Source organism: Oncorhynchus tshawytscha, linkage group LG12 (assembly GCF_018296145.1).
Source record: "Oncorhynchus tshawytscha isolate Ot180627B linkage group LG12, Otsh_v2.0, whole genome shotgun sequence".
NCBI lineage: Eukaryota > Metazoa > Chordata > Actinopteri > Salmoniformes > Salmonidae > Oncorhynchus > Oncorhynchus tshawytscha.
The window spans coordinates 173,625-200,584 of NC_056440.1; the positions used below are offsets into that span (position 1 = coordinate 173,625).

The 26,960-nt window shown below is 43.4% G+C and overlaps 1 protein-coding gene across 1 annotated transcript in view; it reads right to left on the bottom strand.

The window, feature by feature from the left end:
- Positions 1-26,502, bottom strand: part of adamts3 (ADAM metallopeptidase with thrombospondin type 1 motif, 3) — a 146,390-nt gene extending 119,888 nt beyond the window's left edge. Inside the window, exons 1-4 of the mRNA XM_042331164.1 lie at positions 26,105-26,502; positions 25,694-25,715; positions 19,416-19,891; positions 1,454-1,610 (exon numbers count right to left, since the gene is read on the bottom strand). Of these exons, the coding sequence (XP_042187098.1) occupies positions 1,454-1,610; positions 19,416-19,891; positions 25,694-25,715; positions 26,105-26,167 (718 nt within the window). The 5' untranslated portion in view covers positions 26,168-26,502. The remainder of the gene's footprint in view (positions 1-1,453; positions 1,611-19,415; positions 19,892-25,693; positions 25,716-26,104) is intronic.
- Positions 26,503-26,960: the final 458 nt, after the last annotated feature.

Genomic DNA, 26,960 nt, shown 5'->3' on the forward strand with positions numbered 1-26,960 from the left:
ATGGAATAGTAGGCTGGCTAACCACTCACAACCACCTACATGACAGACTTCTACCATACCTCTAACAGACTCATTATAACATCAGCAGATGACAGGTGAGTGATGCAGACTACTCTGGGTGCTTCATTAACTATTCATCTGTAGTTTTACACAAACACACACCACACACACACACACACACACACCTGATATGCCAGGATAGTGGGTTCAATTACCGGTTCAATTCTCGGCACCATCCACACGTAAAAAATTATGGGCGCAAGAATGTAAGTCACTTTGGTTAAAAGTGTCTGCTAAATTATACAATATACTGTACATACACGCACTACCGTTCAAAAGTTTGGGGTCACTTAGAAATGTCCTTGTTTTTGAAAGAAAAGCACATTTTTTTGTCCATTAAAATAACATCAAAGTGATCAGAAATACAGTGTAGACATTGTTAATGTTGTAAATGACTATTGTAGCTGGAAACGGCAGATTTTTTATGGAATAACTACATAGATGTACAGAGGCCCATTATCAACAACCATCACTCCTGTGTTCCAATGGCACGTTGTGTTAGCTAATCCAAGTTTATAATTTTGAAAGGCTAATTGATCATTAGAAAACCCTTTTGCAATTATGTTAGCACAGCTGAAAACTGTTGTCCTTAAAGAAGCAATAAAACTGGCCCTTTTTTTTTTAGAATAGATGAGTATCTGGAACATCAGCATTTCTCATTTCTCAGAAACAAGAAGTCTAGACTGAGAAATGCTATTCCATGGGTCTGTCAGTGTGTTATTTTCCCCATCTTAATATTTTCTTTTTATTGGCCAGTCTAAAGTATGTTTTTTTCTTTGCAACTCTGCCTAGAAGGCCAGCATGGCCACTGTTTTGAGCTTTGCAGGTACTATTTAATGAAGCTGCCCCAGAAATGCTGATGTTCCAGATAGGGAATAGTACACAACGTTGCAAGGGATCTTCAGTTTACTCATGTCAGTTTCTAGATTGACGAGTTTCAGATGAAAGTACTTTGTTTCTGGAACCCACAAAATGCCATCTATTCTGACGAGTTTCAGATGAAAAAAAGGGCCAGTTGTATTGCTTCCTTAATCAGGAAAACAGTTTTCAGCTGTGCTAACATAATTGCAAAAGGGTTTTCTAATGATTAATTAGAATTTTAAAATTATAAACTTGGATAAGCTAATACAACACGCCATTGGAACACAGAAGTGATGGTTGCTGATAATGGGCCTCTGTGGCCTACGTAGATATTCCTTCTTTTTTTTTTTTTTAATCAGCCGTTTCCAGCTACAATAGTCATTTACAACATTAACAATGTCTACACTGTATTTCTGATCAATTTGATGTTATTTGAATGGACAAAACATTTGCTTTTCTTTCAAAAACATGGAAATTGCTTGAACCCAAACTATATATATATATATCACACACAAGCATACACACAGCTTACCTTCCAGTTGGTAGTCCAGTGAGATGTCAGAGGGGGCCTGTAGAACAGCAGATCTCCTGTAGACAACATGGACTCTGCCCTGGTCCTCATGTTCCTGAGTCCCTCTCTCCAATGGCTCAATGAAGTACTCATCTGAGTCTGTCCGGATCATACCAGCCTGAAGAGAGAGCGGGAAAAGAGTCAGAGAGAATCTATATATGACCAAATGGGTAATTCTTCAGAAGTGATGCAAAATGGGAATGGAAATGAAAGGGATACCTAGTCATTTGCACAACTGAATGCATTCAACTGAAAAGTTTAACGCATTTAACACAACCCCTTTGAATCAGAGAGGTGCGGGAGGCTGCCTTAATCAATGTCAACGTCATCGGCGCCCGGGGAGCAGTTGTTGTTGTTTAACTGTATTGCTTAAGTGAAGAACGGCAGATTTTTCCACCTTGCCAGCTCAGGGATTTGAAGCAGCGACCTTTTACTGACCCAATGCTCTTGAAAGTGCTAGGCAACCACAATTGCAGTCCCACCTCAAAAACAACCATTTAAAAAAGTTAAGTCTCCAAACTTTGGACATGTATTTACATCATGATTTATTCTAATTCAATCCAAGGCAATAACAAGCACATTGTTAAATTATTATAGTACAAATTCATTGTTCATACACTGTCACGTCCTGACCATAGAGAGCCCTTATTTTCTATGGTAGAGGTAATGGTATGGTATGGTAAGTCAGGGCGTGACTGGGGGGTTTTCTAGTTATTATTTTCTATGTTGGTGTTTGGTATGATTCCCAATTAGAGGCAGCTGGTAATCGTTGTAATCATATTTAAGTAGCATGTTACACCTCTGTTACGGTTCGTTGTTTGTTTCGTTCTTTCTTTGTTTTGTGCATTTTCAAATAAATATTATGTGGAAACCATATCGCGCTGCAGTTTGGTCCAATAATTATTCCAGCGAACATGACATACACCTACTTCTATTGCGAGGTGGCTGTCCCAAAACCTGACAACACACACACACACACACACACACACACACACACACACACACACACACTTCAATAGACACTCCCACACAAATTCACATACACTACATATGCACACACTTTTACACTCATCATCTGCTGCTGCTACTGAGTTCTTTATTTTACTTGTATTATTATCTATACTGATGACTAGTCACTTTACCCTGGCTTTATGTACATATATACCTCAAATACCTTATTATTATCTATTCTGACGCCTAGTCACTTTACCCTGCCTTCATATACAACACTTTACCCTGCCTTCATATACAAAAGTATTTAGTCAGCCAGTTCTCCCACTTAAAGATGAGAGGCCTGTAATTTTCAGCATAGGTACACTTCAACTATGACAGACAAAATTAGAAAAAAAATCCAGAAAAATCACATTGTAGGGTTAGGGTTAGTCGTTATACTTTGTCATTGCAAACAAAGGGTATAGAACAGAGGTCAAACGTTTTCTGTAAGTCTTCACAAGGTTCACACACTGTTGCTGGTATTTTGGACCATTCCTCCATGCAGATCTCCTCTAGAGCAGTGATGTTTTGGGGCTGTTGCTGGGCAACACGAACTTTCAACTCCCTCCAAAGATTTTCTATGGGGTTGAGATCTGGAGACTGGCTAGGCCACTACAGGACCTTGAAATGCTTTTTACGAAGCCACTCCTTCGTTGCCCGGGCGGTGTGTTTGGGATCATTGTCATGCTGAAAGACCCAGCCACGTTTCATCTTCAATGCCCTTGCTGATGAAAGGAGGTTTTCACTGAAAATCTCACGATACATGGCCCCATTCATTCTTTCCTTTACACGGATCAGTCGTCCTGGTCCCTTTGCAGAAAAACAGCCCCAAAGCATGATGTTTCCAACCCCATGCTTCACAGTAGGTATGGTGTTCTTTGGATGTAACTCAGCATTCTTTGTCCTCCAAACACGACGAGTTGAGTTTTTACCAAAAAGTTTTATTTTGGTTTCATCTGACCATATGACATTCTCCCAATCTTCTTCTGGATCATCCAAATGCTCTCTAGCAAACTTCAGACGGGCCTGGACATGTACTGGCTTAAGCAGGGGGACACGTCTGGCACTGCAGGATGTGAGTCCCTGGCGGCGTAGTGTGTTACTGATAGGCTTTGTTACTTTGGTCCCAGCTCTCTGCAGGTCATTCACTAGGTCCCCCAAGTGTGGTTCTGGGATCTTGCTTTTTGTAGGTGACACCTGCTCATCCAACATCCCATTCCAAAATCATGGGCATTAACAAGGAGCTGTTCCCCACTTTGCTGCCATAATAGCCTCCAATCTTCTGGGAAGGCTTTCCACTAGTTGTTGGAACATTGCTGCGGGGACTTGCTTCCATTCAGCCACAAGAGCATTAGTGAGGGGTGATTAGCACTGGTGTTGGGTGATTAGGCCAGGCTCGCAGTTGGAGTTCCAATTCATCCCAAAAGTGTTAGATGGGGTTGAGGTCAGGGTTCTGTGCAGGCCAGTCAAGTTCTTCCACACGGATCTCGACAAACCATTTCTGTATGGACCTCGCTTTGTGCATGGGGGCATTGCCATGCTGAAACAGGAAAGGGCCTTCCCCAAACTGTGGCCAAAAAGTTGGAAACACAGAATCGTCTAGAATGTCATTGTATGCTGTAGCGCTAAGATTTCCCTCCACTGGAACTAAGGGGCCTAGCCCAAACCATGAAAAACAGCCCCAGACCATTATTCCTCCTCCAAACATTGCAGCTGGCACTATGCATTGGGGCAGGTAGCGTTCTCCTGATTTCCACCAAACCCAAATGCGTCCATCGGACTGCCAGATGGCGCCGGAAGGGATGGCTGCCGTTTAAAGGGCTCCTAACCAACTGTGCTATTTTGTTCATTTTTTTCATTGTTTGTAACTTACTTTTTTACTTATTTTGTACATAATGTTTCTGCTACTGTTTCTTATGACCGAAAATAACTTCTGGACATCAGAACAGCGATTACTCACCTCGAACTGGACTCACCTCGATCCCAGTCATTTGCATGTAGAAAAGACGGAGAAAAAGGGGGTGGAGGTCAGGCTGCCTTCTGAGAATTCGTAGGTGAGTAAACCTCCACTACCATCGGTTCTATTGGCCAACGTGCAATCATTTTGCTTGCAAGCAAAAACAGAAGCAGGAAGTACCAGTGACTCACTCAATACGGAAATGGTCAGATGATGTCTATGCTACAGGACTGTTTTGCTAGCACATACTTGAATATGTTCCGGAATTCATCCAATGGCATTGAGGAGTATACCACCCAACCAGAAGCCATGGATTACAGGCAACATCCACATCGAGATAAAGGTTAGAGCTGCCGCTTTCAAGGAGCAAGACAATAATCTGGACACATAAGAAATCCCTTAACGCCCTCAGACGAACCATCAAACAGGCAAAGCGGCAATACAGGATTAAGATTGCATCCTACTACACTGGCACTGACGCTCGTCGGTTGTGGCAGGGCTCGAAAACTATTACAGACTACAAAGGGAAACTCAGCCGCGAGCTGCCCAGGGAGTGGTCTGAGTCGGGAAGGGAAAAGTGAAAACGTGTTATTGGTAGAGACATTTAGAACTATTTCTTATTGGTCTATTAACTAATTTACCTCCTGGGGATTTCACCAGGCAGGCCAAAACTCCATTCTACCAAAACAGGCTGACATTTCAGGCAGTCTTTTCAAACAGCACTTATGCTAAAAGGGCATTATCATCTGTGAAATCAGGTAACAGAGGCGTGGTCTTAAAGGGTAATGGCAACACTAGGATTTAGAACGCCAGTTAACTGTAATTGTAAATCGCCATATTGGCTTTGTTGCATCACTGACAGGAGAGAACATTTTGGAACTCCCAAAAACGGCTGAATTTACAGAGTAGCTCCGAGTCTGAGAATGAGTTTACAGAGAATGAAATAATATTAGTTAGGGAACCTACTGAAGCCGTTCATGTTCAAGCCGATCGTTGCCCGATCGTTGCCCCCAGATCAAAGAGTCCTAGTAGCAGTAACAACAGACATGCTGCCTGAAACACCTCAGCTAGAGGTTCAGCGTAGCCAAACACAAACTGGTGTTAGTGGGGATGCTGTCAGATTTTTTAAAATTTCTTATCTTTATTTATCTAGGCAAGTCAGTTAAGAACAAATTCTTATTTACAATGACGGCCTACCCTGGCCAAATCCTAACAACGTTGGTCCAATTGTGCACCGCCCTATGGGACTCCTAATCACAGTCGGTTGTGATACAGACTGGAATCGTACCAGGGTCTGTAGTGACGCCTCTAGCACAGATGCAGTGCCTTTGACCGCTGCGCCACTCAGGAGCCCCTCAATAAAGGCTGGCAGATAATGGCAGCATCATGATTCATGAAATCTCATTCTAACCAATAATGGGGCATGCTCATTATAAATACATTGTGATTTAGTTTCGGTATCAGACTAACTTTTCTTATGAATTTATTTGCAGAGCATACAGGCTGGCAGTTTATCGCCAGTTCACCCTGTGGGCACAAGGGAGAATTAGACGAAGAGTACGGCATGTCATCCCTGCATGTCACGAGTCCGACCGAGGGTGTTTCTTTTTCCCGGGCGGGTGGCGCTCGGCGGTCGTCGTCACCGGCCTATTAGCTGCCACTGATTGTTTTTCCTCCCCCTCCTTGTATGTTTAGTGGTAGCACCTGTGTAGGGTTAATTAGTTTGTCTTTATTAGACAGCCGGCCCGCCTGGTTGTTGTGCGGGATTATTTCTATGTAACCTTCGGCTCTGTTGTGGAGGTACGTGTTTTGTGCCTGGTCGTGATTTGTTCCATTGTACATTTTGATTCCCTGTGTTTGGGAACGTTACTTTTGTGAGCACCCTGTGGTGTGTTAAGCGCTATTAAAAGACGCACAGCATTGAACTCTCTGTTTCCTGCATTTGACTCCACACCCACGACACCCGGAGCATTACAGAATCCCGCACCTATCAAATTGAATGGAGTCAGCAGGAGCAGCAGCCAACCCTCTCCCATCGATGGAGGAACGGGTTCTCCACCACACCACCGTCCTCCATCGGATCGGATCCGCGATGGATCAAGTGATGGAGAGAATGGACAGATGGGAGAGGAGTGGTCTCCTCTCTCCACCTTCGGCACCCACGGTTCCGGACTCTCCATCTCCCGACTCCAGCACCCTCCGTCTGACGCTACCGAAGGCTTATGATGGAGCTGCGGCGGGTTGCCAGGGGTTTCTGCTTCAGCTGGAGCTATACCTGGCCACCATCAGACCCACTCCCTCAGGAGCAGAGAGGGTGAGTGTCCTCATCTCCTGCCTCACGGGTCGTGCTCTGGAGTGGGCGAACGCAGTCTGGAATGGCCCAGACTCAGCGGGAGCACTACCCAGAGTTTTCCCGCCGTTTCCGTGCCGTGTTTGATCACCCTCTAGACGGCCGAGCGGTGGGAGAACGACTATTTCATCTCAGGCAGGAGAGGAGGAGCGCCCAGGATTACGCGCTGGAGTTCCGGACCTTGGCAGCCGGATCTGGGTGGAACGACAGGGCCCTCATGGACCACTACAGGTGTAGTCTCCGAGAGGACGTCCGCCGGGAGTTAGCGTGTCGAGACACCACTCTGTCACTGGATCAGCTGATTATCCAGTCGAATGGACATGTCAATCTGCTGGCTGCCCGCGGGCGTTCAGAGAGGGTCCTGTGCATTCCACCACCCAGCCCCTCCGCTCCCATTCCGATGGAGTTGGGAGGGGCTGCGCCGAGGGCTACCGGAGGAGGAGGCCTTCCCTGCACCAACTGTGGTCGGAGAGGACACACGTCTGATCGGTGCTGGGGGGGTCCGTCTGGGAGTAGAGATGGCAGGCGGAACGCTTCTCGGTCACCCCAGGTGAGTCAGCATCAAACTCACCCAGAACCCCTTGTTGGCCACATGTTTGTCTTAACCTTTTTCCTTCACTTTTTTCCCTCTTCCCAGCATAGGGCGCTAGTCGATTCAGGCGCAGCTGGGAACTTTATGGATCGCGGACTCGCCCTTAAGTTAGGGGTTCCGCTGGTGCCGATAGATTCTCCCTTCCCCGTGCACTCCCTAGATAGCCGGCCATTAGGGTCAGGGATGGTCGGGAGACCACGGTCCCACTGGACATGGTGACGCAGGGGAATCATAGGGAGCGTATCAGTTTCTTTATTATTGATTCGCCTGCGTTTCCAGTGGTGCTGGGGACTCCTGGTTGGCCCGGCACAATCCTAAAATTTCGTGGAGACAGGGGGTTCTCCAGGGGTGGTCAGAGGAGTGTTCTGGAAGGTGTTTGGGAGTTTCCATCGGTGCCACGTCGGTGGAGAGTCCAGACCAGGGTTCCACGGTGTGCATTCCCCCCCGAGTATGCCGATTTGGCAATCGCTTTCAGTAAAGTGAAAGCGACTAAATTACCACCTTATCGACCGGGAAGGGATTGTACGATAGATCTCCAGGTAGACGCTGCGCTTCCCAAGAGTCACGTGTACCCGCTGTCCCAGGAGGAGACGTTGGCAATGGAGACATATGTCACGGAGTCGCTGGGACAGGGGTACATTCGGCCCTCCATTTCACCCGTCTCCTCGAGTTTCTTTTTTGTGAGGAAAAAGGAGGGAGGCATGCGTCCGTGTATCGATTATAGAGGTCTAAACACCATCACAGTGGGGTATAGTTACCCTCTACCTCTCATCGCTACGGCGGTGGAATCGTTCCACGGAGCGCAGTTCTTCACAAAACTGGATCTCAGGAGCGCGTATAGTCTGGTGCGTATTCGGAAGGGAGACGAGTGGAAAACCGCATTTAGTACTACATCAGGCCACTATGAGTACCTCGTCATGCTGTATGGGTTAAAAAATGCTCCAGCCGTTTTTCAATCCTTTGTAGACGAGATTCTCAGGGACCTGTGCGGGCAGGGAGTGGTTGTTTATATCGATGACATTCTGATCTACTCGGCCACTCACACCGCGCATGTGTCTCTGGTGCGCAAAGTGCTTGGTAGACTGCTGGAGCATGACCTATACGTCAAGGCTGAGAAATGCGTGTTCTCTAAACGAGCCGTCTCTTTTCTGGGATATCGCATTTCCACCTCGGGGGTAGTGATGGAAGGTGACCGCATTAGTGCCGTGCGTAATTGGCCGACTCCGACCACGGTAAAGGAGGTGCAGCGGTTTTTGGGTTTTGCCAACTACTACCGGAGGTTTATCCAGGGTTTTTGGCCAGGTAGCGGCTCCCATTACCTCACTGCTGAAGGGGGGCCCGGTGCGTTTGCAGTGGTCAGCAGAGGCGGACGGAGCATTCAACAAGCTGAAGGCGCTGTTCACTGATGCGCCCGTGTTGGCGCATCCGGACCCCTCTCTAGCATTCATAGTGGAGGTGGATGCGTCCGAGGCTGGGGTGGGTGCCGTGCTATCACAGCGCTCGGGTACGCCACCAAAACTCCGCCCCTGCGCTTTCTTCTCAAGGAAGCTCAGCCCAGCGGAGCGTAACTATGATGTGGGGGACCGGGAGTTGCTAGCGGTGGTTAAGGCACTGAAGGTGTGGAGACACTGGCTTGAGGGGGCTAAGCACCCCTTTCTCATCTGGACCGACCACCAGAATCTGGAGTATATTCGGGCAGCTAGGAGACTTAACCCACGTCAGGCAAGGTGGGCCATCTTCTTCACCCGGTTCCGGTTTACTTTGTCTTATAGACCGGGCTCCCAGAACGTAAAGGCTGACGCACTGTCCCGCCTTTACGACACGGAGGATGGGTCCACCGAACCAACTCCCATCCTTCCCGCCTCAAAGTTGGTAGCCCCAGTGGTATGGGAGCTGGACTCGGACATCGAGCGGGCGTTACGGGCTGAACCCGCGCCTCCTCAGTGTCCAGCGGGGCGAAGGTATGTGCCGCTTGGTGTTCGGGACAAACTGATTCGGTGGGCTCACGTCCTACCCTCCTCGGGTCACCCTGGGGTGACGAGGACAGTGGGGAGCCTTCGGGGAGGTATTGGTGGCCTACGTTGGCTAAAGACGTTAAGGGTTATGTCTCCTCCTGTTCAGTGTGCGCTCAGAGTAAGGCTCCTAGGCACCTTCCTAGAGGGAAGCTACAACCCCTCCCCGTTCCACAGCGGCCATGGTCACATCTGTCCATAGATTTCCTGACCGATCTTCCGCCGTCTCAGGGGAACACCACGGTTCTAGTGATTGTGGATCGGTTCTCTAAGTCCTGCCGTCTCCTCCCGTTGCCCGGTATCCCTACAGCCCTACAGACTGCGGAGGCGTTATTCACCCATGTCTTTCGGCACTACGGGGTGCCGGAGGACATCGTTTCTGATCGGGGCCCCCAATTCACGTCTCGGGTATGGAGAGCGTTCATGGAACGCTTGGGGGTCTCCGTCAGCCTGACCTCCGGTTATCACCCCGAGAGTAATGGGCAGGTGGAGAGAGTGAACCAGGAGGTGGGTAGGTTTCTGCGGTCGTATTGCCAGGATCGGCCAGGGGAGTGGGCACGATACATTCCCTGGGCTGAAATGGCTCAGAACTCACTACGCCACTCCTCTACTAACGTGTCCCCTTTTCAGTGTGTGTTGGGGTACCAGCCGGTCCTGGCACCATGGCATCCGAGCCAGACCGAGGCTCCTGCGGTGGAGGAATGGGTACAGAGCTCCAAGGAAGACCTGGAGGGCCGTCCAGGACTCTCTACGACAAGCGAGTGGACGGCAGAAGAGGAGTGCTGACCGCCACCGCAGTGAGGCCCCGTGTTTGTACCGGGGGACAGGGTCTGGCTCTCGACCCGAAACCTACCTCTCCGCTTGCCCTGCCGGAAGCTGGGTCCGCAGTGTGTAGGGCCCTTTAAAGTCCTGAGGAGAATAAACGAGGTGTGTTATCGATTACAACTCCCTTCCTATTATCGTATTAACCCCTCGTTTCATGTGTCTCTCCTCAGGCCGGTGGTGGCTGGTCCCCTGCAGGACAGTGAGGTACCGGAGGTCCCTCCCCCCTCTGGACATCGAGGGGACCCCGGCGTACACGATCCGGGCCATTCTGGACTCAAGGCGCCGGGTGAGGGGCCTGCAGTACCTCGTGGACTGGGAGGGGTACGGTCCGGAGGAGAGGTGCTGGGTACCGGTGGGGGACATCTTGGATCCCTCCATGTTGAGGGATTTCCATCGCCTCCATCCGGATCGCCCTGCACCTCGTCCTCCGGGCGACCTCAAGGCCGGTGTCGGCACGCTGCGGGAGCCGCGCGTCAGGGGGGGGGGGTACTGTCACGAGTCCGACCGAGGGTGTTTCTTTTTCCCGGGCGGGTGGCGCTCGGCGGTCGTCGTCACCGGCCTATTAGCTGCCACTGATTGTTTTTCCTCCCCCTCCTTGTATGTTTAGTGGTAGCACCTGTGTAGGGTTAATTAGTTTGTCTTTATTAGACAGCCGGCCCGCCTGGTTGTTGTGCGGGATTATTTCTATGTAACCTTCGGCTCTGTTGTGGAGGTACGTGTTTTGTGCCTGGTCGTGATTTGTTCCATTGTACATTTTGATTCCCTGTGTTTGGGAACGTTACTTTTGTGAGCACCCTGTGGTGTGTTAAGCGCTATTAAAAGATGCACAGCATTGAACTCTCTGTTTCCTGCATTTGACTCCACACCCACGACACCCGGAGCATTACACTGCATGTATCGTCTCTTCCATAAAGTGTGCATACCCAGAAGCAAAGGCATTCACATAGGGTTTGAGTTTGAATAAAACCAGTTCACTTAGTAAATCTAGCCTGATGTCATTCTTTTCAAGACATAGACCTAATGACTGCACCTTATGTATAACAACAGGTTCAAGCGTAACCAGATAAACTTGCTTTGAAGATAAAACTACTTTCAACATGCACTAAACCTGTGTCCCTGTTGCTAGAGTAGTGACTTCAATTAACTTTGGCTGCTATCCTTGGAAAGGAATGGTAACTACATTGGACAGCTAGTTGGCAGAATCAAAGTAGAATTTAATAATATAGACAAGTGGAAACAGATCATAGAAACAGGATTACAATTTTGATATCATGGATGGTCAGTCCTTGTATCTATAGCTCTGTCTATGAATTTGAGAGTGGTTACATTTCTCCAGCCCCATCCCTCAGCTTTTACTGAAAGAGGAGCAGGGAGACACTTTATAATTGTTTCTACTGCTGATTGCCACTTTAAGAAGTTAAGATGCAGACAAATTACATACCAAAATACGTTACAGATACTATATCGCCAAACCCACTGGCTCCAGAACATCTAGAAGTCTTTGCTAGGTAAAGCTCCGCCTTATCTCAGCTCACTGGTCACAATAGCAGCACCCACCCGTCGCACGCGCTCCTGCAGGTATATTTCACTGGTCACCCCCAAAGCCAATTTGTCCTTTAGCTGCCTTTCCTTCCAGGTCTCTGCTGCCAATGACTGGAACAAACTGCAAAAATCACTGAAGCTGGAGACTCATATCTCCCTCACTAACTTTAAGCACTAGCTGTCAGAGCAGCTCACAGATCACTGCACCTGTACATAGCCCATCCAACTACCTCATCCCCATGCTGTTATTTATTTTATTTAGCTCCATTGCACCCCAGTATCTCTACTTGCACATTCATCTTCTGCACATCTATCACTCCAGTGTTTAATTGCTATATTGTAATTATTTCGCCACTGTGGTCTATTTATTGCCTTACCTCCCTTATCCTACCTCATTTGCACACACTGTATATAGACTTTTTCAATTTTATTATTGACTCTGTTTGTTTATTCCATGTGTAACTGTGTTGTTGTTTGTTTTGCACTGCTTCGCTTTATCTTGGCCAGGTCACAGTTGTTAATGAGAACTTGTTCTCAACTAGCCTACCTGTTAAATAAAGAAAAAATATATACAGCTGAAGTCGGAAGTTTACATACACCTTAGTCAAATACATTTAAACTCCGTTTTTCACAATTCCTGACATTTAATTCTAGTTCAAATTCCCTGTCTTAGGTCAGTTGGGATCACCACTTTACTTTAAGAATGTGAAATGTTAGAATAATAGTAGAGAGAATGATTTATTTCAGCTTTTATTTATTTCATCACATTCCCAGTTGGTCAGAAGTTTAGATACACTCAATTAGTATTTGGTAGCATTGCCTTTAAATTGTTTAACTTGGGTCATATATTTCAGGTAGCTTTCCACAAGCTTCCCAAAATAAGTTTGGTGAATTTTGGCTCATTCCTCCTGACAAAGCTGGTGCAACTGAGTCAGGTTTGTAGGGCTCCTTGCTCGCACACACATTTTTCAGTTCTGCCCACAAATGTTCTATATGATTGAGGTCAGGGCTTTCTGATGTCCACTCCAATACCTTGACTTTGTTGTCCTTAAGCCATTTTGTCACAACTTTGGAAGTATACTTGGGGTCATTGTCCATTTGGAAGACCCATTTAAGACCAAGCATTAACTTCCTGACTGATGTTGAGATGTTGCTTCAAAATATCCACATAATTGTCCTTCCTCATGACGCAATCTATTTTGTGAAGTCCACCAGTCCCTCCTACAGCAAAGCACCCCCACAACATGATGCTGCCACCCCCATGCTTCCCAGTTGGGATGGTGTTCTTCGGCTTGCAAGCCCCACCTTTTTCCTCCAAACATAACGATGGTCATTATGGCCAAACAGTTCTATTTTTGTTTCATCAGACCAGAGGACATTTTTCCAAAAATGTCTATGTGGACATCTTACTTTCTCTATTTGATGACAAATACTGACAGTAGGCCTACATAGTATTTTTCTCAGCACATACGATGCATATGCTGTTGCCTGAGGTCCATATCAGGAACTTGATATGCTTTTGATATGCTAAATGTGACCCGATTCAAGAAACTAGGCGTATGTCACGACATCACACGAGAGTGGTTTGAACTTAACTGTGGTGTTGGGAGGTATTGGTGGGACTGTGATGTACTGTGGTGTTGGGAGGTATTGGTGGGACTGTGATGTACTGTGGTGTTGGGAGGTATTGGTGGGACTGTGATGTACTGTGGTGTTGGGAGGTATTGGTGGGACTGTGATGTACTGTGGTGTTGGGAGGTATTGGTGGGACTGTGATGTACTGTGGTGTTGGGAGGTATTGGTGGGACTGTGATGTACTGTGGTGTTGGGAGGTATTGGTGGGACTGTGATGTACTGTGGTGTTGGGAGGTATTGGTGGGACTGTGATGTACTGTGGTGTTGGGAGGTATTGGTGGTATAGGACTGGGTCTGATGTAAAGGCCTGGGTCTGAGGTATAGGACTGGTTGTAGAGGCTGGGTCTGAGGGGGAGAGGTGTCGGTCAAGCAGACCGCACCTCCCTGCCAAAACAAACAGCCTGCTGGACTGAAGCGGTCCCGTTCTCTGAGACGGCCTCTCCAGTCTCCACTTCAGAACTTGCTTTATTAAAAAAAAAAAAATCCTGCCACTTTTAAAAAGCCTGGATTCAGACAGGACACTGCCACCTTTCATCGGGTGTGTTGTTTAAAGGTGTATTTAGTTTAGAAATGTGTGCAAACCTTCGTCATCATTACTTGCCATTTTTATCCACCCTTAAAAAGGAACTTTAAAGAAAAACTACAACGGCAAACGTCTTCAGATTTGAAAAAACTAAAAAGAGGTAGAAGTGAAAGTAACCTGTCGGCGGAGAAAAAAATTATATCTGCATTTCTGGGCGGGAAAATAAAATTAAGATCAAGAAAATATTTCACAAACGTACTTAGAAAACTGACCATATTAGAGGGCTCCTCCATAGGTGTTGTAGCTTGGGGAGCATATCACAGGAGCAAAGGAAAATATGTTGGCCAATCAATCTCTCTTCACACAAGAGCTCAGCAGATATCATGTCTTCTCTCCTGAACTACAGATGGCTCTCTAAACTCTCTACCTCACTCTGTTAATGAAATACAATAACTGGCAGAACTATCCTGAAGGGAATATTCTGGAAATATTTTGAGACCATGAGTAGGAGTCATTAGGTGGTAGTAGTAGGCAGGAGGTCAAAAGGTAGAAGTAGTAGTAGGCAGGAGGTCAGTAGTAGGCAGGAGTCAGTAGGTAGTAGGCAGGAGTCAGTAGGTAGTAGTAGTAGGCAGGAGTCAGTATGTAGTAGTAGTAGGCAGGAGTCAGGTGTCAGTAGGTAGTAGGCGGGAGTCAGTATGTAGTAGTAGTAGGCAGGAGTCAGTATGTAGTAGTAGTAGGCAGGAGTCAGGTGTCAGTAGGTAGTAGGCGGGAGTCAGTAGTAGGCAGAAGTCAGTATGTAGTAGTAGTAGGCAGGAGGTCCGTAGGAGTCAATAGGTAGTAGTAGGCAGAAGTCAGTAGGCAGTAGTAGTAGGCAGGAGGTCCGTAGGAGTCAATAGGTAGTAGAACTACAGTTCTCTGTAGATAGAAGTAGGCAGAATGGCAGTGGTAGAGGAGAAATAACTACTAACAGACTACAGACATGGAGATGAGTAATAACTACTAACAGACATGGAGATGAGTAATAACTACTAACAGACTACTGACATGGAGATGAGTAATAACTACTAACAGACATGGAGATGAGTAATAACTACTAACAGACATGGAGATGAGTAATAACTACTAACAGACATGGAGATGAGTAATAACTACTAACAGACATGGAGATGAGTAATAACTACTAACAGACATGGAGATGAGTAATAACTACTAACAGACATGGAGATGAGTAATAACTACTAACTGACATGGAGATGAGTAATAACTACTAACTGACATGGAGATGAGTGATAACTACTAACAGACTACTGACATGGAGATGAGTAATAACTACTAACAGACTACTGACATGGAGATGAGTAATAACTACTAACAGACTACTGACATGGAGATGAGTAATAACTACTAACTACTGACATGGAAATGAGTAATAACTACTAACTACTGACATGGAAATGAGTAATAACTACTAACTACTGACATGGAAATGAGTAATAACTACTAACTACTGACATGGAGATGAGTAATAACTACTAACTACTGACATGGAGATGAGTAATAACTACTAACAGACTAATGTCATGGAGATGAGTAATAACTACTAATAGACTACTGTCATGGAGATGAGTAATAACTACAAACATGGAGATGAGTAATAACTACTAACAGACTACTGACATAGAGATGAGAAATAACTACTGACATGGAGATGAGTAATAACCACCAACAGACTACTGACATGGAGATGAGTAATAACTACTAACAGACTACTGACATGGAGATGAGTAATAACTACTAACAGACTACTGACATAGAGATGAGTAATAACTACTAACAGACTACTGACATGGAGATGAGTAATAACTACTAACAGACTACTGACATGGAGATGAGTAATAACTACTAACAGACTACTGACATGGAGATGAGTAATAACTACTAACAGACTACTGACATAGAGATGAGTAATAACTACTAACAGACTACTGACATGGAGATGAGTAATAACTACTAACAGATTACTGACATAGAGATGAGTAATAACTACTAACAGACTACTGACATGGAGATGAGTAATAACTACTGACATGGAGATGAGTAATAACCACTAACTACTGATATGGAGATGAGTAATAACCACTAACTACTGACATGGAGATGAGTAATAACTACTGACAGACTACTGACATGGAGATGAGTAATAACTACTAACAGACTACTGACATGGAGATGAGTAATAACTACTGACATGGAGATGAGTAATAACCACTAACTACTGACATGGAGATGAGTAATAACCACTAACTACTGACATGGAGACGAGTAATAACTACTGACAGACTACTGACATGGAGATGAGTAATAACCACTAACTACTGACATGGAGATGAGCAATAACTACTAACAGACTACTGACATGGAGATGAGTAATAACTACTAACAGACTACTGACATGGAGATGAGTAATAACTACTAACAGACTACTGACATGGAGATGAGTAATAACCACTAACTACTGACATAGAGATGAGTAATAACTACTAACAGACTACTGATATGGAGATGAGTAATAACTACTAACAGACTACTGACATGGAGATGAGTAATAACTACTAACAGACTACTGATATGGAGATGAGTAATAACTACTAACAGACTACTGATATGGAGATGAGTAATAACTACTAACAGACTACTGATATGGAGATGAGTAATAACTACTAACAGACTACTGACATGGAGATGAGTAATAACTACTGACAATCACCCACGTGGTATAACTAAAGAGGAGATGGCACGTGGGTACCTGCTTCTATAAACCAATGAGGAGATGGCACGTGGGTACCTGCTTCTATAAACCAATGAGGAGATGGCACGTGGGTACCTGCTTCTATAAACCAATGAGGAGATGGCACGTGGGTACCTGCTTCTATAAACCAATGAGGAGATGGGAGAGGCAGGACTTGCAGCGTGATCTGCGTCAGAAATAGAAAGGTCTATAATTGAATAACATGGATTTCTAAACGTATTTTGCAACGCTCGCACATGCGACGTGTCCGGTCTGGTCAGCATGTAAAACTAACAGGGAAAATATTGTACCATGTGTTACTGAAATGAACACATGGAAAATAAAGTACCATGGGTTAGTGAAGTTAACCCAGAGAAAATATACTACCATGGGTTACTGAAAATGGGTTACTGAAAACTAATAACGAAAATATTGTACCATGGGTTACTGAAATTAACAAGGGGAAATATACTACCATGGGTTACTGAAACTAACACAGGGAAAACATAGTACCATGGGTTACTGAAAATAACAGAGGAAATATACTACCATGGGTTGCTGAAAATAACCCAGGGAAAAGATTTTACTTGGCCCAAAGTCATTCATTCAAGAGCTTCCTGCCCTTAGTCATCCAGCCAATCTGTGTTTTATAGAGCTGATGTGTAGGAAAGAGCAGTTCTAGAACACAAAGCCTGCTCATACAGTGCATCGGAAAGTATTCAGTCCCCTTGACACTTTCCACATTTTGTTACATTACAGCTTTATTCCAAAAATGATTACATAGTTTTTCCCCCTCATCAAGCTACACACAATGCCCTATAATGACAAAGCAAAAACAGGTTTAGATTTTTTTGCAAGTTTAAAAAAAATAAAAAACTCAAATATCATATTTACATAAGTATTCAGACCCTACTCAGTACTTTGTTTAACCACCTCAGCAATTACAGCCTTGAGTCTTCCTGGGTATGACGCTACCAGATTGGCACACCTGCATTTAGGAAGTTTGTCCCATTCTTCTCTGCAGTTCCTCTCAAGCTCTGTCAGGTTGGATCGGGAGCGTCGCTACACAGCTATTTTCAGGTCTCTCCAGAGAAGTTTGATCGGGTTCAAGTCCAGGCTCTGGCTGGGCCACTCAAGGACATTCGGATACTTGTCCCGACGCCACTCCTGTGTTGTCTTGGCTGTGTGCTTAGGGTCGTTGTCCTGTTGGAAGGTGAACCTTCATCCCAGTCTGAGGTCCTGAGCACTCTGGAGAGGGTTTTCATCAAGGATCTCTGTACTTTGCTCTGTTCATCTTTCCCTCGATACTGACTAGTCTCCCAGTCCCTTCGGCTGTAAAACATTGTGCCAGGTTTCCTACAGACATGATGCTTGGCATTCAGGCCAAAGAGTAGAGTCTTGGTTTCATCAGTCCAGAGAATCTTGTTTCTCATGGTGTGAGAGTCCTTTAGGTGCATTTTGGCAAACTTAAAGCGGGCTGTCATGTGCCTTTTACTGAGGATTGGCTTCCATCTGGCCACAACCATAAAGGTCTAATTGGTAGAGTGCTGCAGAGATGGTTGTCCTTCTGGAAGGTTCTCCCATCTCCACAGAGGAACTCCGGAGCTCTGTCAGAGTGACCATCGGGTTCTTAGTCACCTCCCTGACCAAGGCCCTTCTTCCCCGATTGCTCAGTTTTTCCGGAAGGCCAGCTCTAAGAGTCTTGGTGGTTCCCGACTTCTCCCATTTAAGAATGATGGAGGCCACTGTGTTGTTGAGGAACTTCAACGCTGCAGAAATGTTTTGGTACCGTCCCCCAGATCTGTGCCTATACAAAATCCTATCTTTATGGCACAATTCCTTCGACCTCATGGCTTGGTTTTTGCTCTGACATGCACTGCAACTGTGGGAACTTATATAGCTTACCACAGGTGGACTCTAATCAAGTTGTAGAAACATCTCAAGGATGCACCTGAGCTCAAGTTCGAATCTCAAAGCAATGGGTCAAAATAATTATGTAAATATAGTATCTGTTTTTTATTTGTAATAAATTAGCAAACATTTCTAAAAACCTGTTTTTGCTTTGTCATTATGGGGTGTTGTGTGTAGATTGATGAGGAAAATGTTTTTTAAAAATTGGAAAAAGTCAAGGGGTCAATACTTTCCTAAGGCTCTGTAGTGTACGTGTGGAAAGATGGACGTCAAGTTAGCAGAGAGTAATGGAGGACCACTCATCCATGACAAACATCAGGACAGCCTCTTCCAGCTGTCAGAATGAGGAATATCTGGAGCAGAATGTGCTGTAAACCACCATATATAGAGAAGACTAACCCCTCAGCTATAGACCAGAGCCATAGAGCAGACAGCAGAGTTACAACCATCTAAAACCACATAAGTTCAAGCCTCAGTTATAGACCAGAGCTATAGAGCAGACAGCAGAGTTACAACCATCTAAAACCACATAAGTTCAAGCCTCAGTTATAGGCCAGAGTTACAACCATCTAAAACCACATGATAAGTTCAAGCCTCAGTTATAGACCAGAGCCATAGAGCAGACAGCAGAGTCACAACCATCTAAAACCACCACTCAGTTATAGACCAGAGTTCCAACCATCTAAAACCACTGACCACCACATGATTAGGTCACCAATCATCTCTAAAGTGTTGAGAGTGTCGAGGGGGCAGTGTGTGTGTGTGTGTTTGCGTTAAAGGCTGACGAGAATTTACCAGTCCATCACAGTTGTTAATGGCGACGGAGGCTCCCTTTACGTCAGTGATGTCACCGATAAAGGTGCAGTCTGTTTTCAGCAACCTCCTCCTGAGAATCCTCTCCGTTCCACCGCTGGTCGACTCACTCCCATTCTCTCCACCAACACGGATAGTACCTCTGCTACCACTATTACTAGTGATTGTACTACTGCTGCTGCCGTTGTCTGGTTCAGGGACCTGGTCGTGCCACTCCACCATGGCCCCAGGAGACACCAGGCGGTCGTTGGGACGGAGCCTCAGGTGGAACTCCCTGCCGAATACCGTGATGTTGAAGAACAGCCTATCACTGGCCTGCTCCGAGCCCTCTGCCCCAACCTCCCTCTTCACTCGCTGCTTGTGATTGGCAGAGAGCAGGTGGGACAGGAAGTGACCATGGGAGTCGGTGCTGATGGGGGTGATGAGGCCATACTCTCTCAGGCGGCTACGCAGCTGGTCTGGAATAAACAAACAACAATATTAATAATCAATATTTTATAATCAATATACACTGAGTATACCAAACATTAGGAACACCTTCCTAATATTGAGTTGCACCCCCTCCCCTTTCACCCTCAGAACAGCCTCAATCCTTTGGGGCATGGACTCTACAAGGTGTCCAAAGCATTCCATAGGGATGCTGGCCCATGTTGACTTCAATGCTTCCCAAAATTGTGTCAAGTTGGCTGGATGTCCTTTGTATGGTGGACCATTCTTGATACATATGGGAAACTGTTGAGCGTGAAATACCCAGCAGAGTTGCACTTCTTGACACAAACTAGTGCGCCTGGCAACTACTACCATACCCCATTCAAAGGCACTTAATTCGTCCTCTGAATGGCACAAAAATGTCTCAAACAATCAGTCTCTTCCCCTTCATCTACACCAGGTATTCCCAAACTGGGGCAATGCCGTCAGGGGTACGCCAAATAAAAATGTGATTCACATTTTCAAGCAGTCCATTTGAATTTTCCAACGGGGCTATACATTTGAGGGAGGTTTTTTTCTCACCTGAGTAGCCTCGTTTCACTGCCAAAAATAACATGAAACCATCTGATGTTCAGAGAAATAACAACACAATGTCAAATACAGGTAGCCCAGTCAAATAATTAACATCCAATCAATTACGTCTGTTACGGATACAAGTATCCTGTGTATTTATTTTCTCTCCTTCCTCCCCTCACAGGTGGCAATCATCATTCCCCAATCAGTCGCTAATCAGAAGACACCTGCTCCTTTTCTCTTACCCAAACACATCCTTTCCCTTGGTTTAAAAACCGATTCAGATGTTTTCTCTGGAGCTTGATCTCTCTGTTTCCATCTCTATTTGTATGCAGAGATCTCTCTTTTGGTTTTTGCAACTACATTTCACTTTGTCCGTTATTATGTGAGTATTGTATTGTTGTGCTTCATAACTGTTTGTTTGTTGGTGGGAAAAGGGGGTACCAAGTCAAGTCACCCTTGGGCAAACATTACCCGTAGGAATACTTTGTCTAAGAACACTAGTTAGAACTGGGTGGACCACCCGCTGTAATTTTGGTTAGTTAGTTAGCTGTATTGAAGTAGGCTAGTCTAGCTTAGGGGTGTTTTGGGATATTTGTTTCTTTCCTTGGGTTCAGCTCAGCCCCTTTTCCCCCTCCCCTTTACCGTGTGTTTAAAAATAAACCATGAGTGTTTGACGGTAATTTAGTTGTTTGTGGTTTTTCGTTCTCACCGTTACTTTGTCACTATTATACTTTGCATGAATTATGTTACGGGTCTCGTTACCATCCCCCCTAGACTGTCGGGCAAAAAGGGATTCGTAACAACGTCCCTCGCTGGAATTCCACTAACGGTCCCGCTGTAGCCAAACTTAACTGCTGCTCATGTTGATATCTGTACTGACGGCGCAAAAGCCATAACAGGGAGACCTAGTGGAGTGGTAACGGGCATGCAAGCGGTTGCTCCCAACGCCACTTGGGTACACTGCAGCATCCACTATGTCTCCCTTGCTGACAAGGGAATGCCTGACAGCTTGAAAGACATTTTGGACACTACATATAGATATCTAAATCACTGTAACACTATAGAACTAATATTATAACCAAAAGCACTATAACACTATAGTACTGACATTATAACCTAAGTCACTGTAACACTATAAAACTGCAACACTAAAGAACTGTAACACTATAGAACTGACATTATAACCTAAATCACTGTTACACTAAAGATCTGTAACACTATAGAACTGACATTCTAACCTAAATCACTGTAACACTATAGATCTGTTACACAATAGAACTGTAACACTATAGAACTGTAACACTGTAGAACTGTAACACAATAGAACTGTAACACTGTAGAACTGTAACACTATAGAACAAACATTATAACCTAAAGCACTGTAACACTATAGAACTGTAACACTAAAGATCTGTAACACTATATAACTGTAACACTATAGATCTGTTACACAATAGAACTGTAACACTATATAACTGTAACACTATAGAACTGACATTATGACCTAAATCCTTGTAACACTAAAGATCTGTAACACTATAGATCTGTTACACTATAGATCTGTTACACAATAGATCTGTTACACAATAGAACTGTAACACTATAGAACTGTAACACGATAGAACTGTAACACGATAGAACTGTAACACGATAGAACTGTAACACGATAGAACTGACATTATAACCTAAAGCACTGTAACACTATAGAACTGTAACACTATAGAACTGTAACACTATAGAACTGTAACACTATAGAATGAACATTATAACCAAAATCACTAACACTATAGAACTGTAACACTATAGAACTGTAACACTATAGAACTGTAACACTATAGAACTGTAACACGATAGAACTGTAACACGATAGAACTGTAACACGATAGAACTGTAACACGATAGAACTGACATTATAACCTAAAGCACTGTAACACTATAGAACTGTAACACGATAGAACTGTAACACGATAGAACTGTAACACGATAGAACTGTAACACGATAGAACTGACATTATAACCTAAAGCACTGTAACACTATATAACTGTAACACTATAGAACTGTAACACTATATAACTAACACTATAGAACTGACATTATAACCTAAATCACTGTAACACTATATAACTGTAACACTATAGAACTGTGACACTATAGAACTGTGACACTATAGAACTGTGACACTATAGAACTGTACCACTATAGAACTGTAACACTATAGAACTGTAACTATAGAACTGTAACACTATAGAACTGACATTATAACCTAAATGACTGTAACACTATATAACTGTAACACTATAGATCTGTTACACAATAGAACTGTAACACTATAGAACTGTAACACTATAGAACTGTAACACTATAGAACTGTAACACTATAGAACTGACATTATAACCTAAAGCACTGTGACACTATAGAACTGTAACACTATAGAACTGTAACACTATAGCACTGACATTATAACCTAAATCACTGTAACACTATATAACTGTAACACTATAGATCTGTTACACAATAGAACTGTAACACAATAAAACTGTAACACTATAGAACTGTAACACTATAGAACTGTAACACTATAGAAGGAACATTATAACCAAAATCACTGTAACACTATAGAACTGTAACACTATAGAACTGTAACACAATAGAACTGTAACACTATAGAACTGACATTATAACCTAAATCACTGTAACACTAAAGATCTGTAACACTATAGAACTGTGACACTATAGAACTGTAACACTATAGAACTGTAACACTATAGAACTGTAACACTATAGAAGGAACATTATAACCAAAATCACTGTAACACTATAGAACTGTAACACTATAGAACTGTAACACTATAGATCTGTTACACAATAGAACTGTAACACTATATAACTGTAACACTATAGAACTGACATTATGACCTAAATCCTTGTAACACTAAAGATCTGTAACACTATAGATCTGTTACACTATAGATCTGTTACACAATAGATCTGTTACACAATAGAACTGTAACACTATAGAACTGTAACACGATAGAACTGTAACACGATAGAACTGTAACACGATAGAACTGTAACACGATAGAACTGACATTATAACCTAAAGCACTGTAACACTATAGAACTGTAACACTATAGAACTGTAACACTATAGAACTGTAACACTATAGAATGAACATTATAACCAAAATCACTAACACTATAGAACTGTAACACTATAGAACTGTAACACTATAGAACTGTAACACTATAGAACTGTAACACGATAGAACTGTAACACGATAGAACTGTAACACGATAGAACTGTAACACGATAGAACTGACATTATAACCTAAAGCACTGTAACACTATATAACTGTAACACTATAGAACTGTAACACTATATAACTAACACTATAGAACTGACATTATAACCTAAATCACTGTAACACTATAGAACTGTAACACTATATAACTAACACTATAGAACTGACATTATAACCTAAATCACTGTAACACTATAGAACTGTAACACTATAGAACTGTGACACTATAGAACTGTGACACTATAGAACTGTGACACTATAGAACTGTGACACTATAGAACTGTGACACTATAGAACTGTACCACTATAGAACTGTAACACTATAGAACTGTAACTATAGAACTGTAACACTATAGAACTGACATTATAACCTAAATGACTGTAACACTATATAACTGTAACACTATAGATCTGTTACACAATAGAACTGTAACACTATAGAACTGTAACACTATAGAACTGTAACACTATAGAACTGTAACACTATAGAACTGACATTATAACCTAAAGCACTGTGACACTATAGAACTGTAACACTATAGAACTGTAACACTATAGCACTGACATTATAACCTAAATCACTGTAACACTATATAACTGTAACACTATAGATCTGTTACACAATAGAACTGTAACACAATAAAACTGTAACACTATAGAACTGTAACACTATAGAACTGTAACACTATAGAAGGAACATTATAACCAAAATCACTGTAACACTATAGAACTGTAACACTATAGAACTGTAACACTATAGAACTGTAACACTATAGAACTGACATTATAACCTAAATCACTGTAACACTAAAGATCTGTAACACTATAGAACTGTGACACTATAGAACTGTAACACTATAGAACTGTAACACTATAGAACTGTAACACTATAGAAGGAACATTATAACCAAAATCACTGTAACACTATAGAACTGTAACACTATAGAACTGTAACACTATAGAACTGACATTATAACCTAAATCACTGTAACACTAAAGATCTGTAACACTAAAGATCTGTAACACTATAGATCTGTAACACTATAGACCTGTAACACTATAGAACTGTAACACTATAGAACTGTAACACTGTAGAACTCACATTATAACCTAAAGCACTGTAACACTATAGAACTGTAACACTATAGAACTGTAACACTACAGACCTGTAACACTATAGAACTGTAACACTACAGAACTGTAACACTATAGAACTGTAACACTATAGAACTGACATTATAACCTAAAGCACTGTAACACTATAGAACTATAGATCTGGGCCCAAAGCTCACGGCTGATGCAGTAGGATGTGGAGGGGATCTAGCTCTGGTCCAGGGGCGTTAGTGTGTGTTCCTCTACTAAAGAGATCGTAGTAAAGGAACGCGCTAACACCCTGGACCAGAGCTAGAGGGAATCCTGATGTAGGATGTTGTGGTGATTTTGGATGGGGAAGTAGGATATGTATTTGGGATCCTGCAGGACATTGTTGCAGCTCACTGCTTCCTGACCTCAGAGTGGCAGCAGATGTAAAGGATTCTAGCAATAGCAGTTTTCCCCTTCTAATAAAACCTTTCAAGCAACTCAGTCATGTCATGAAAGTGAGTGTGTATGGCTGACCAGACACACATACAGAGAGACAGACACACTCCTCCCCTTCCTCCCAGATTAGACATTAGTTACCATATTACGTTGAGTTGATCATAACACTACAGCTGTTGTTTACAAACCAGCTTGTTATATATGAATTAAGTTCAAGTTTTAGTTTTGATTTGTCACATGCACCAGTCTTGCCAGCCCTACCCAACACTGCAGTATTCAATATCAAAATAGTAGAACTAAAAATACAAAATAAAAACCCATGAGAAATAAGTTAGTTAAGTTAATAGATTTTAACGTTAAAAATAAGTTAATTAATAAATGGGGTAAAAAAATAACAACAAATAGTCTTACCTTCTTTATCTATGGCATCAGCCTGGAGAGGGAGAGAAAAACATTTTAATTTCATCAAAATCAAAGGTTCACATTTTAATAAAGGTTTTTCTATAAAATATGCATGGTCTTTCAACTAGGTTTGCCTACGATATTTTTGGTAAGAAATAACATCTATAGGCCTATCTAAATTCCTTACAATTTTACATCAGAAGCTCCAGGTGGAGTCACGAAGTTCCAGACTTTCGTTCAGTGACAGAAAGTATATCTGAAGTTAGATCTAACTTCTCAATATATTTTAGAGAAGCGTTCTGCTAGAAGTTACACACAACTTTTTAACTTCTGCTTGCAAAACTTTGTAACTTAAAGGTAGTTAACAAACACAAAGTACCTACAGAGTATCCAGATAACGGTAAAGTGAAAGACACTTACGTTGTCGGCTGAAGTCAGACTTCCTATAAATCCTACTAGTACCGTCAGTGACAGGACAACCATCTCGATCGAGTCTTACAGTTTCTCTTCGAGACTAAGAAAATATCAACCAATCCAAAAGTAGAGTTTTAACAAGCAATCCGCTCTTCAGCAAAAATAAACAAAAAAGGACAGACAACTTTCGTCAAACTTCAGTGAATGTGCAACTGACCTTTAAACTAATTACCGTTTAGTTAAAGTTAAGAGAGTTACAGCACTTGTGTCAATGTTTGCGTTGTCCTCTGTTTATAAAGTAGTTAGTAAAACATCCCTAGCTGAGTGTATGGGGTGAGCTAGCCCTCTAAGTTTCCAGGCAGACACAGCGCACTGTGTGAAGCGAGCTCTTGCAACCTGGCACTTCGGTTTGCCTAATAAACGAGAGACCAACCCTGCCGTGACGTCATCCATTTACTCTTTCCCAGGGAGAGAAAAAACACATAGTCAGGGTTGGGTAAGTTACTTTCTAAATGTAATCCGTTAGTTACTAGTTACCTATCCAAAATTGTAATCAGGAACGTAACTTTGGGATTACCCAAACTCAGTAACATAATCTGATTACTTTTCCTTAAAGAGGAATTTGAATAATTTGTACTCAACTAGGCAACTCAGTTACGAACAAATTCTTATTTACAAAGACGCCTACCCTGGCCCAATTGTGCGCCGCCCTATGGGACTCCCAATCACAGCCAGATGTGATTCAGCCTGGATTTCAACCAGGGACTGTAGAGTCCCCTCTTGCATTGAGAAGCAGTGCCTTAGACCGCTGCGCCACTTGGGAGCCCAGAAGAATATCACTGAATGACATCTATTGCAGTTA